Source organism: Nerophis ophidion, linkage group LG01 (genome assembly GCF_033978795.1).
Source record: "Nerophis ophidion isolate RoL-2023_Sa linkage group LG01, RoL_Noph_v1.0, whole genome shotgun sequence".
NCBI lineage: Eukaryota > Metazoa > Chordata > Actinopteri > Syngnathiformes > Syngnathidae > Nerophis > Nerophis ophidion.
This window is the reverse complement of record NC_084611.1, coordinates 5,551,786-5,564,013: the sequence shown is the minus strand read 5'-3', so window position 1 is coordinate 5,564,013 and position 12,228 is coordinate 5,551,786. Positions and strand designations below refer to the sequence as shown.

The window sequence follows — 12,228 nt, the reverse complement described above, 5'->3', positions numbered from 1 at the left end:
AAGTATTTATTAAGGCGTTATTCTGCATGGCCTTATTATACAAGCAGTAAGTCATTAATTAAGAGTCTTCCCTCAATAACCTCAGAATTATTGCCTATTAGTAACCCTAACCCTTATATGTTCCCTGGTGTCCAAATAATTAAGTCTTTGTTACTTAGAATGTGTTCCCCATACTAAAGTGTTACCAATATTTTTCAACAATGAATACAACTAAATGTGTGCATTTTTAAGTAAGACTAACATTTTTAGAGTATAATAATGTTCTTATTCTTTTTAATAACGTTGTTACTCTGAAGCTAACCAATAATAAATAAATAAAAACTTCTTACCATTAATGCGACTTCTTGGATTGATGGATTAAAACGCATTAGAATGTTCTTAATTTTGAACGTTTTTTTTTAACACTGATTACCAGCGGAATTATTCATTACTTATCGTGTTAAGCAATGTCAGCTAAGATTTATCTGAGAGCCAGATGCAGTCATCAAAAGAGCCACATCTGGCTCGAGAGCCGTAGGTTCCCTACCCCTGATTTAGGTCATAACCCAAAGCTCATGACCATAGGTGAGGGTGGGAACGTAGATCGACCGGTAAATTGAGAGCTTTGCCTTCCGGCTCAGCTCCTTCTTCACCACAACGGATCGATTCAGCGTCCGCATTTCTGAAGACGCTGCACCGATCCGAATGTCCACCTCAAGATCCACTCTTCCCCCACTCGTGAACAAGACTCCGATGTACTTGATCTCCTCCCCAACCCGGAGATGGCACTCCACCCTTTCCCGGGTGAGAACCATGGACTCGGACTTGGAGGTTCTGATTCCCATCCCAGTCGCTTCACACTCGGCTGCGGACCGATCCAGAGAGAGCTGAAGATCCCGGTCAGATGAAGCCATCAGGACCACATCATCTGCAAAAAGCAGAGACCTAATCCTGCAGCCACCAAACCGGATCCCCTCAACGCCCTGACTGCGCCTAGAAATTCTGTCCATAAAAGTTATGAACAGAATGGGTGACAAAAGGTCCAACACCTCACTGGAAACGGACACCTCGGCTGTGGAGTTCAAATCAGAGGAGATGAAAGAATGCAAAAGAAACTGGAAGCATCCCCCAGACATGGGCTGTAAATAAGCTGGGATGGCACTTTGTTGAGGGTAGCAGGGAAGGGCTGCTCTATACAATTTAATAAGTTGGCTAATTAGCTATGATGCTAACATGACGTATTATTCTTCATAGTGAATATTCCATTCAATCAATCAATCAATCAATGTTTATTTATATAGCCCTAAATCACAAATGTCTCAAAGGACTGCACAAATCATTACGACTACAACATCCTCGGAAGAACCCACAAAAGGGCAAGGAAAACTCACACCCAGTGGGCAGGGAGAATTCACATCCAGTGGGACGCCAGTGACAATGCTGACTATGAGAAACCTTGGGGAGGACCTCAGATGTGGGTACCGAAAGCAATGGATGTCGAGCGGGTCTAACATGATACTGTGAAAGTTCAATCCATAGTGGCTCCAACACAGCCGCGAGAGTTCAGTTCAAAGCGAATCCAAGACAGCAGCGAGAGTCCCGTCCACAGGAAACCATCCCAAGCGGAGGCGGATCAGCAGCGTAGAGATGTCCCCAACCGATACGCAGGCAAGCGGTCCATCCTTGGTCCCGACGAGCGGTCCATCCTGGGTCTCGACTCTGGACAGCCAGTGCTTCATCCATGGTCATCGAACCGGACCCCCTCCACAAGGGAGGGGAGGACATAGGAGAAAAAAGAAAAGAAGCGGCAGATCAACTGGTCTGAAAAGGAGGTCTATTTAAAGGCTAGAGTATACAGGTGAGTTTTAAGGTGAGACTTAAATGCTTCTACTGAGGTAGCATCTCGGACTGGTTCCGGGAGGGCATTCCAGAGTACTGGAGCCCGAACGGAAAACGCTCCATAGGCCGCAGACTTTTTTTGGGCTCTAGGAATCACTAATAAGCCGGAGTCTTTTGAACGCTGATTTCTTGCCGGGACATATGGTACAATACAATCGGCAAGATAGGATGGAGCTATTGTATTCGGCAGGGGCGGTTACATTTATGTCAAACATGGGGCGGTATAAGCTCGGTTGGTAGAGTGGCCGTGCCAGCAACTTGAGGGTTCCAGGTTTGATCCCCACTTCTGCCAACCAGGTTCAAACACTAATGACATCTATTAAACAGACGAGAAGCAAGGAATCACGCAGAGACAGAGTTCAATTTAGCTCAATGAGGAGAGACGTATCGGGCTGTACACTTGGTTACAGTTCCAACCTACGCTCTAAGGTCCGGTCCCACGTGCTCCTCTATTTATTTGGGAGGTCCCTGGTTACTACATCCCTGAGGCTGCTTCTGAAGGAAGGACACAATATATGATTATTCATGCAATGGAAATGTGCTGACGCTTGTGATATCGCCCCGTCTCTGCTTTGTCCGCGTGTTGTGGACACAAACACTGATACGAGACGACTCGCAATCCAAGATTGCAAGTTGTCCCTTTCTACGGTAAGAAAAGTATAACTTCCGCACAATTGATATTAACTATAGCAACGGCCTTTAAGCATAAGAGTTGTGTGATAACTTACACATGATTATTCTAACACCTAGTCACTGCCGTTGTGTCCTTGGGCAAGACACTTTACCCACTTGCTCCCAGTGCCACCCACACTGGTTTAAAATATACATTTTTAACTTAGATATTGTGTTTCTCGATGTAAAGTGCTTCATTTATTTGCAGTGTGTGAAGAGAAGACTGGACCACATGTCTACAACAACCTGCAGAGGATTGGAGGTAATAAACAACAATAATAGTATAATTACTGTCAACTTTTAAGTGTCATAAAGTCAAAGAAAGTTACCAAAACTAATTTAAATAGTTAGCTTTTTTTTATATAGAACATCAAGAGAAACTCAAGGCCTGTAAAATGAATGTATAGAAACAAAGTATGTATAACTTACATGAAATACAGAGTAACTTATCTGTGGCGTCCATCTAGGGCTGGCCGATACGGCCTTTTTTTTAATATCTCGATATTTTTAAGGCAATGTCACGATACACCATATATATCTGGATATTTAGCCTTAGCCTTGAATGAACACTTGATGCATATAATCACAGCAGTATGATGATTCTATGTGTCTACATTCAAACATTCTTCTTCATACAGCATTAATATATGCTACTTTTGAACTTTCATGCAGAGAGGGAAACCACAACTAAGTCAATTGACCAAAAGTGTATTTATTAAACATGGCAAAATATTGCTCAGCTGTAGTGGTCTTTCTTCAACTATTTGGGAAAAAAAAGATGTAAAAATAACTACAAACTTGTTGAAAAATAAACAATTGCTTCAATTATAAATAAAGATTTCTAGACATAGAAGTAATCATCAACTTAAAGTGCCCTCTTTGGGGATTGTAATAGAGATCCATCTGGATTCATCAACTTCATTCTAAACATTTCTTCACAAAAAAAGACATCTTTAAAGGGGAACATTATCACCAAACCTATATAAGCGTCAACATATACCTTGATGTTGCAGAAAAAAGACCATCTATATTTTTTAACCGATTTCCGAACTCTAAATGGGTGAATTTTGGCGAATTAAACGTTCTAACGTCATCATGTGGTGATGACGTTTTTTACAGCCAACACATCATCTGTGGCCACCGAACCAGTGCCCCCTCTCCCGAAGACATAGGAGAAAAAGGAAAGAAACGGCAGATCAACTGGTCTAAAAATGGGGTCTATTTAAAGGCTAGAGTATACAAATGAGTTTTAAGATGAGTCTTAAATGCTTCTACTGAGGTAGCATCTCCAACTGTTACCGGGAGGGCATTCCAGAGTACTGGAGCCCCAGTAGAAAACGCTCTATAGCCCGCAGACTTTTTTTGGGCTCTGGGAATCACTAATTGTCCGGAGTTCTTTGAAGGCAGATTTCTTGCCGGCACATATGGTACAATACAATCGGCAAGATAGGCTGGAGCTAGACCGTGTAGTATTTTATACGTAAGTAGTAAAACCTTAAAGTCACATCTTAAGTGCACAGGAAGCCAGTGCAGGTGAGCCAGTATAGGTATATATGTATGTATATATGTATATAAAGGTATATACAGTATAGGTATATATGTATGTATATATGTATATAAAGGTATATACAGTATAGGTATATATGTATGTATATATGTATATAAAGGTATATACAGTATAGGTATATATGTATGTATATATGTATATAAAGGTATATACAGTATAGGTATATATATATGTATATAAAGGTATATACAGTATAGGTATATATGTATGTATATATGTATATAAAGGTATATACAGTATAGGTATATATGTATGTATATATGTATATAAAGGTATATACAGTACAGGTATATATGTATGTATATATGTATATAAAGGTATATACAGTATAGGCGTAATATGATCAAACTTTCTTGTTTCACTATTTTATTTAAGGACAAAATTGCAACAATAAACATATGTTTAATGTACCCTTTGATTTTTTTGTTAAAATAAAGTCAATAAGGCCATTTTTTGTGGTCCCCTTTATTTAGAAAAGTATTGAAAAGTACCGGTAGCAAAATATTGGTATCGGGACAACAGTAGTGCATACACACAATGAATCACCATGACGACGCACATAAACTAATCACTTCCTGAATTGACTATTTGTCAAGGGGTCCTTATGTATTTTAAAAAAACTAAAGCAATTAGTCCATATGTGTCATAATGATTGTCACATTTTACATCAAGCTTTCCTTATTAATAGAATTATAAACGTATAAATACTTTGACTTGTAGTTTTCTCCAACCTTAAGTGTGTTTGTGTCCTGCAGACGTCCAGCAGCTGTTTGGTCATCCAGAAGAACTTCCCCCTCAGCTGCAGGGAGGGAGCTCTACTCTGAAGCAGGAGGCTCCTCAGCCCCCCCACGTTAAAGAGGAAGAGGAGGAACTCTGGATCACTCAGGAGGGAGGCTGTCTTCTAGGACTGGATGAAACTGATCTCACCAAATTGCCACTGACTATTGTCTCTGTGAAGACTGAAGATGATGAAGAGAAACCACAAGTAGACAACCTCTTAGCTCCACTATCAGATAGTGAGGCTGAAGACGAGGTTGAAGTATCTTTGAGCGGCGATACAGACTGTGAAGGTGATATGAGGACTAACGCTGACAACAAACACTCTGAATGCTCTCAAGAGAGGACAGGTAAAAAATGTTTGAGTTGCTCAGTTTGTGGTAAAAGCTTTTTTAAAAAGAACACTTTGACTAAGCACATGAGAAGACACACAGGAGAAAAAACATTTACTTGCTCAGTTTGTGGTAAAAGATTCCTTCATAATGCAGACATGGTCATACACATGAGAACGCACACGGGAGAAAAACCATTCAGCTGTTCAGTTTGTGGCAAAAGCTTTTCGCAGAGTGGCACTTTGATTCATCACATGAAAACACACACAGGGAAAAAACCGTTCAGCTGCTCAGTTTGTGCTAAAAGCTTTTCTCTCAAATGCAATTTGGCTAAACACATGAGAACGCACACAGGAGAAAAACCCTTTGCATGTTCAGTTTGCGGTCAAAGCTTCACTCAAGAAGGAAATTTGGCGAAACACATGAGAAGGCACACCGGGGAAAAACCATTTAGTTGTTCAGTTTGCAGCAAAAGCTTTACTCGAAAAGGCAGTGTGACTGACCACATGAGAACACACACGGGTGAAAAACTATTCAATTGTTCAGTATGCGGCAAATGCTTTTCTCAAAAAAAATGTTTGACTAAACACATGAAAGCACACACAGAATAAAAAAAAAAACATTTAGCTGTTCAGTTTGTGGTTAAAAAAGCTTTACTCAGAAGGGCAGTTGAACTGAACACATGAAAATGCACAGAGGTTAGTTGCTGAGTTTGTGTTAACAGATTTACTCACAAGCATGTCTGTGGATATTTTCATTCAGCTAGGTCACAACGAGTGTGTTGGAAGGATAGATTGATGGGGTTCGTCATGTTTAAAGAGGAACATTATCAGCAGACCTATGTAAGCGTCAATATATACCTTGATGGTGCAGAAAAAAGACCATCTATTTTTTTAACCGATTTCCGAACTCTAAATGGGTGAATTTTGGCGAATTAAACGCCTTTCTGTTTATCGCGCTGGAGGCGATGACGTCAGAATGTGACATCGCCGAGGTAACACACCCACCATTTTCATTTTCAACACATTACAAACACCGGGTCTCAGCTCTGTTATTTTCCATTTTTTTGACTATTTTTTGGAACCTTGGAGACATCATGCGAAATGTTGTCGGAGGGTGTAACAACACTAACAGGGAGGGATTCAAGTTGCACCACTGGCCCCAAGATGCCAAAGTGTCTGCCGCCAGACCCCCATTGAATGTGCCAGAGTGTCTCCACATTTTACCGGCGATGCTAAGGCAGACATGGCACAGAGATGTATGGATAACCTGCAGATGCATTTGCAACTATATTACGTTTCCTTCCACCCACATTTAATGTGAAAAAAACACTTACCAATCGAAGGATTTAAGTTGCTCCAGTGTCAAAAGATGCGAAAGTCCTGATCGTTTGGTCCGCACATTTTACCGGCGATGCTAACGCAGCTATTCGGCCATGCTATGGCTATGAATAGCGTCAATAGCTATCCGCTCAATAGCTTCAGTTTCTTCTTCAATATTTTCATACTCCAACCATCTGTTTCAATACATGCGTAATCTGTTGAATCGCTTAAGTCGCTGAAATCCGAGTTTGAATCCGAGCTAATGTCACTATATCTTGCTGTGGTATTCCCATTGTTTCTTTACATTGGCAGCACTGTGTGACGTCACAGGGAAATGGCCAGTGTCTTCGCAGAGAGACGAAAATAAGGCACTTTAAAGCTTTATTTAGGGATATTCCGAGACTGGTAAAATTTTGAAAAAAACTTCAAAAAATACAACAAGCCACTGGGAACTGATTTTTATTGTTTTTAACCCTTTTGAAATTGTGATAATGTTCCCCTTTAAATATTAGTAGAATATTTTTGTGTGCAGACACAAAAACTATGTCCAGATCTTGACTATCTATTTAGTTAAGTTTGATGTATTTTCGACTCCACCTCAGCGGAGGACCTCCCTAAACTATCCAATATCTACCGGGTTTATCACAGTCAGGTTTTTTTGTATCGGAAAAAGTTGCACATTAGATTTTTGTTTTGTTCACTTCAATGAAAGACTGCAGTCCTTTTATACAATTGGTTTATTTACTTTGTAAAAATCACCATATGGGGACCAGATCTGCAGACATGTGACGTTGGTGACACCTAGTGACCAGTTAGTAAGCAGTACTACAAGTACATATCACAATTTATTACTATTTTAAAAATAACAAGATTCTGGTGATCCTTGACAATGGACTATGGAACTCTTTAAAATGTATTGTAACACTTTTTCAAAACAAAAAAACAGGTTTGAAAAGTTACTCTTGGCTGCTAAGGTAAGGCATAATCTTGTATCTGCAATTTTGAAGGTAATGGTTATTTTCAATGCCCTGCGATGAGGTAGCGACTAGTCCAGGGTGTACACCGCCTTCCGCTCGTTTGTAGCTGAAATAGGCACCAGTGCCCCCCACGACCCCAAAGGGAATACGCGGTAGGAAATGGATGGATGGATGGTTATTTTCAATGTTTAGTTAGATTGATGTTTGGACCTGTCACAGCAGGTCATGTCATATTTTGAGTTTGTTGGCGTTTTCCTGTGTTTGCTGTTTTAGTTCCTGTCTCGCGCTCTTACTTAAAGGCCTACTGAAAGCCACTACTAGCCACCACGCAGTCTGATAGTTTATATATCAATGATGAAATATTAACATTGCAACACATGCCAATACGGCCGCTTTAGTTTACTAAATAGCAATTTTAAATTTCCCGGGAGTTTCGTCTTGAAAACGTCGTGTAATGATGACGTGTACGTACGACGTCACAGGTTTTCAGGAAGTATGAGCGCTACGCACGCACACAGCTAAATGTCGTCAGCTTTAACGGCATAATTACACAGTATTTTAGAGAACTGTGTTGCTGAATCTTTTGCAATTTGATCAATTAAAGGGGAACATTATCACAATTTCAAAAGGGTTAAAAACAATAAAAATCAGTTCCCAGTGGCGTGTTGTATTTTTTGAAGTTTTTTTCCAAATTTTACCGGTCTCGGAATATCCCTAAATAAAGCTTTAAAGTGCCTTATTTTCGGCTCTCTGCGAAGACACTGGCCATTTCCCTGTGACGTCACACAGTGCTGCTAATGTAAACAAACAATGGGAATACCACAGCAAGATATGGCGACAATAGCTCGGATTCAAACTCGGATTTCAGCGACTTAAGTGATTCAACAGATTACGCATGTATTGAAACGGATGGTTGGAGTATGAAAATATTGAAGAAGAAACTGAAGCTATTGAGCGAATAGCTATTGACGCTATTCATAGCCATAGCATGGCCGAATAGCTGCGTTAGCATCGCCGGTAAAATGTGCGGACCAAACGATCAGGACTTTTGCATCTTTTGAGACTGGAGCAACTTAAATCCGTCGATTGGTAAGTGTTTTTTTCGCATTAAATGTGGGTGGAAGGAAACGTAATATAGTTGCAAATGCATCTGCAGGTTATCCATACATCTCTGTGCCATGTCTGCTTTAGCACCGCCGCTAAATAGCATATTAGCATCGATTAGCTGGCAGTCAACATCAACAAAACTCACCTTTGTGATTTCGTTGACTATCGTTGCAAATGCATCTGCAGGTTATCCATACATCTCTGTGCCATGTCTGCCTTAGCATCGCCGGTCAAATGTGGAGACACTCTGGCACATTCAATGGGGGTCTGGCGGCAGACACTTTGGCATCTTGGGGCCAGTGGTGCAACTTGAATCCCTCCCTGTTAGTGTTGTTACACCCTCCGACAACACACTGACGAGGCATGATGTCTCCAACAGAGCTGAGACCCGGTGTTTGTAATGTGTTGAAAATGAAACGGGCGGGTGTGTTACCTCGGCGACGTCACATTCTGACATCATCGCCTCCAGCGCGATGGACAGAAAGGCGTTTAATTCGCCAAAATTCACCCATTTAGAGTTCGGAAATCGGTTAAAAAAATAGATGGTCTTTTTTCTGCAACATCAAGGTATATATTGACGCTTACATAGGTCTGCTGATAATGTTCCCCTTTAAGTTGAGCAGTGGCTGTTTTCTGCATGTCGGGACATTGTGTTTTGTTTTTAAGCGTCTTCTGAGAGGAAAACCACTTTGCCGCTATGTTGGTTTACTTTAAAGCCTGTTTTGGTTCTTTTGTCATTGCCCAGTCTTCCCCACGCTCCAGCACATCTCCTTCTGCGCTCATCCTATGTTTTTGTCTTACATTAAAGATCGTTCTACCTGCACATTGTCTCCTTCTGACTTCTGCACATGGGATGGACCACTACAATGCAACCCGAGCGACACAATAAAGCTACTTTCCTGTTGTCCAGCAATTTTTAATGATATAAAGATAAATAATTTATTTACTATGGAATATGCAGCCTGAGAAAGATTATTTATGTTACTTAGTACAATTTAGTAAGGCCTTCTCGATGCCGAACATTGCAGCATGAACGTTACGACCACGCACAAATCCATCCTATGTGGACGTTTCGTAAAGAAAACCCGGATTTAAATATGAGGATAATATCAATCAATGTTTATTTATATAGCCCTAAATCACTAGTGTCTCAAAGGGCTGCACAAACCACCACACAAACCACTACGACATCCTCGGTAGGCCCACATAAGGGCAAGGAAAACTCACACCCAGTGGGACGTCGGTGACAATGATGACTATGAGAACCTTGGAGAGGAGGACATATGTGGGCAACCCCCCTCCTCTAGGGGACCGAAAGCAATGGATGTCGAGCGGGGCTAACCTGATACTGTGAAAGTTCAATCCATAGTGGATCCCACACAGCCGCGAGAGTCCAGTCCAAAGTGGATCCGATATAGTAGTGAGAGTCCCGTCCACAGCGGAGCCAGCAGGAAACCATCCCAAGCGGAGGCGGAACAGCAACGCAGAGTTGTCCCAGTCGATACACAGGCGAGCGGTCCATCCTGGGTCCCGACTCTGGACAGCCAGTACGTCATCCATGGCCATCGGACCGGACCCCCTCCACAAGGAGGGGGTCAATAACAAAAATGCAACTCAATACTTTGTAATATAACCTTTGTTGGCAATAACAGAGGTCAAATGATTACTATAGGTCTTTACCAGGTTTGCACACACTGTAGCTGGTATTTTGGCCCATTTCTCTATGCAGATCTTCTCGAGAACAGTGATGTTTGGGGCTGTCGCCGAGCAACACGGACTTTCAACTCCCTCCACAGATTTTCAATGGGGTTGAGGTCTGGAGACTGGCTCGGCCACTCCAGGACTTTCAAATGCTTCTTACGGAGCCACTCCTTCGTTGCCTGGGTGGTGTGTTTGGGATCATTGTCATGCTTGAAGACCCAGCCACGTTTCATCTTCAAAGCTCTCACTGATGGAAGGAGGTTTAGGCTCAAAATCTCACGATACATGGCCCCATTCATTCTTTCCTTAACACGGATCAATCGTCCTGTCCCCTTAGCAGAAAAACAGCCCCAAGGCATGATGTTTCCACCCCCATGCTTCACAGTAGGTGTGGTGTTCTTGGGATGCAACTCAGTATTCCTCTTCCTCCAAACACGACGAGTTGAGTTTATACCAAAAAGTTCTATTTTGGTTTCATCTGACCACATGACAATTTCCCATGTGCTCTCTGGCAAACTTCAGACGGGCCTGGACATGCACTGGCTTAAGCAGGGGGACACGTCTGGCACTGCAGGATTTGAATCCCTGTTTGCGTAGATTTTTACTGATGGTAACCTTTGTTACTTTGGTCCCAGCTCTATGCAGGTCATTCACCAGGTCCGCCCCTGTGTGGTTCTGGGATTTTTGCTCACCGTTCTCATGATTATTTTGACCCCACGGGATGAGATCTTGTGTGGAGCCCCAGATTGAGGGAGATTATCAGTGGTCTTGTATGTCTTCCATTTTCTGCTAATTGCTCCCACAGTTGATTTTTTCACACCAAGCTGCTTGCCTATTGTAGATTCACTCTTCCCAGTCTGGTGCAAGTCTACAATTATTTTCCTGTTGTCCTTGGACAGCTCTTTGGTCTTGGCCATAGTGGAGTTTGGAGTCTGACTGTTTGAGGCTGTGGACAGGTGTCTTCTATACAGATAACGAGTTCAAACAAGTGCCATTATAACAGGCAACGAGTGGAGGACAGAAGAGCGTCTTAAAGAAGAAGTTACAGGTCTGTGAGAGCCAGAGATCATCCTTGTTTGAAATGACCAAATACTTATTTTCCACCATAATTTACAAATACATTCTTAATGTGAAATCCTGGATTTTTTTTTCACATTCTGTCTCTCACAGTTGAAGTGTACCTATGATGAAAATTACAGACCTCTGTCATCTTTTTAAGTGGGAGAACTTGCACAATCGCTGGCTGACTAAATACTTTTTTGCCCCACTGTATATATATATATATATATATATATATATATATATATATATATAATATGTATATATATATATATATATATATATATATATGCAAATGGTAAATGGGTTGTACTTGTATAGCGCTTTTCTACCTTCAAGGTAGTGAAAGCGCTTCGACACTACTTCCACATTCACCCATTCACACACACATTCACACACTGATGGAGGGAGCTGCCATGCAAGGCGCTAACCAGCACCTCTCAGGAGCAAGGGTGAAGTGTCTTGCTCAAAGACGCAACGGACGTGAGTGACAAGGTTGGTACTAGGTGGGGATTGAACCAGGGACCCTCGGGTTGCTGGCACGGCCACTCTCACAACCGCGCCACGCCGTCCGTATGTATGTATATATGTATATGTATGTGTGTATATATACTATATATATATATGTAGTGATCAGTTTGAGTTGGGTGACCTCCGACCCCTATCCTTTACTCCTACTTGTGAGGGCTTCCTACCAGAGGTTGCTAATGTTTTTATTATCACTTCTAAAATCTAAACCTGCATTCCTGTAGGATTCCAATTTCCTGGGAGCCTGAACCACCACTCTCTGGAAAGCTTGTGATGGACCTCTGCAACCGAAGCAATCAAATGGCATA

The 12,228-nt window shown here is 41.7% G+C and overlaps 3 protein-coding genes across 4 annotated transcripts in view; all 3 read left to right on the top strand.

Moving 5' to 3' along the window:
• Positions 1–6,466, top strand: part of LOC133555293 (gastrula zinc finger protein XlCGF17.1-like) — a 7,447-nt gene extending 981 nt beyond the window's left edge. Inside the window, exons 2-3 of the mRNA XM_061904948.1 lie at positions 2,759–2,812; positions 4,873–6,466. Coding sequence (XP_061760932.1) covers positions 2,759–2,812; positions 4,873–5,837 — 1,019 coding nt within the window. The 3' untranslated portion in view covers positions 5,838–6,466. The remainder of the gene's footprint in view (positions 1–2,758; positions 2,813–4,872) is intronic.
• The window catches only part of LOC133553184 (zinc finger protein OZF-like), an 839,429-nt gene that overhangs the window by 609,559 nt on the left and 217,642 nt on the right, over positions 1–12,228 (top strand). The gene's annotated exons all lie outside the window — the stretch shown is intronic.
• LOC133543914 (gastrula zinc finger protein XlCGF57.1-like) overlaps positions 1–12,228 on the top strand; it is a 148,755-nt gene that overhangs the window by 22,699 nt on the left and 113,828 nt on the right. The gene's annotated exons all lie outside the window — the stretch shown is intronic.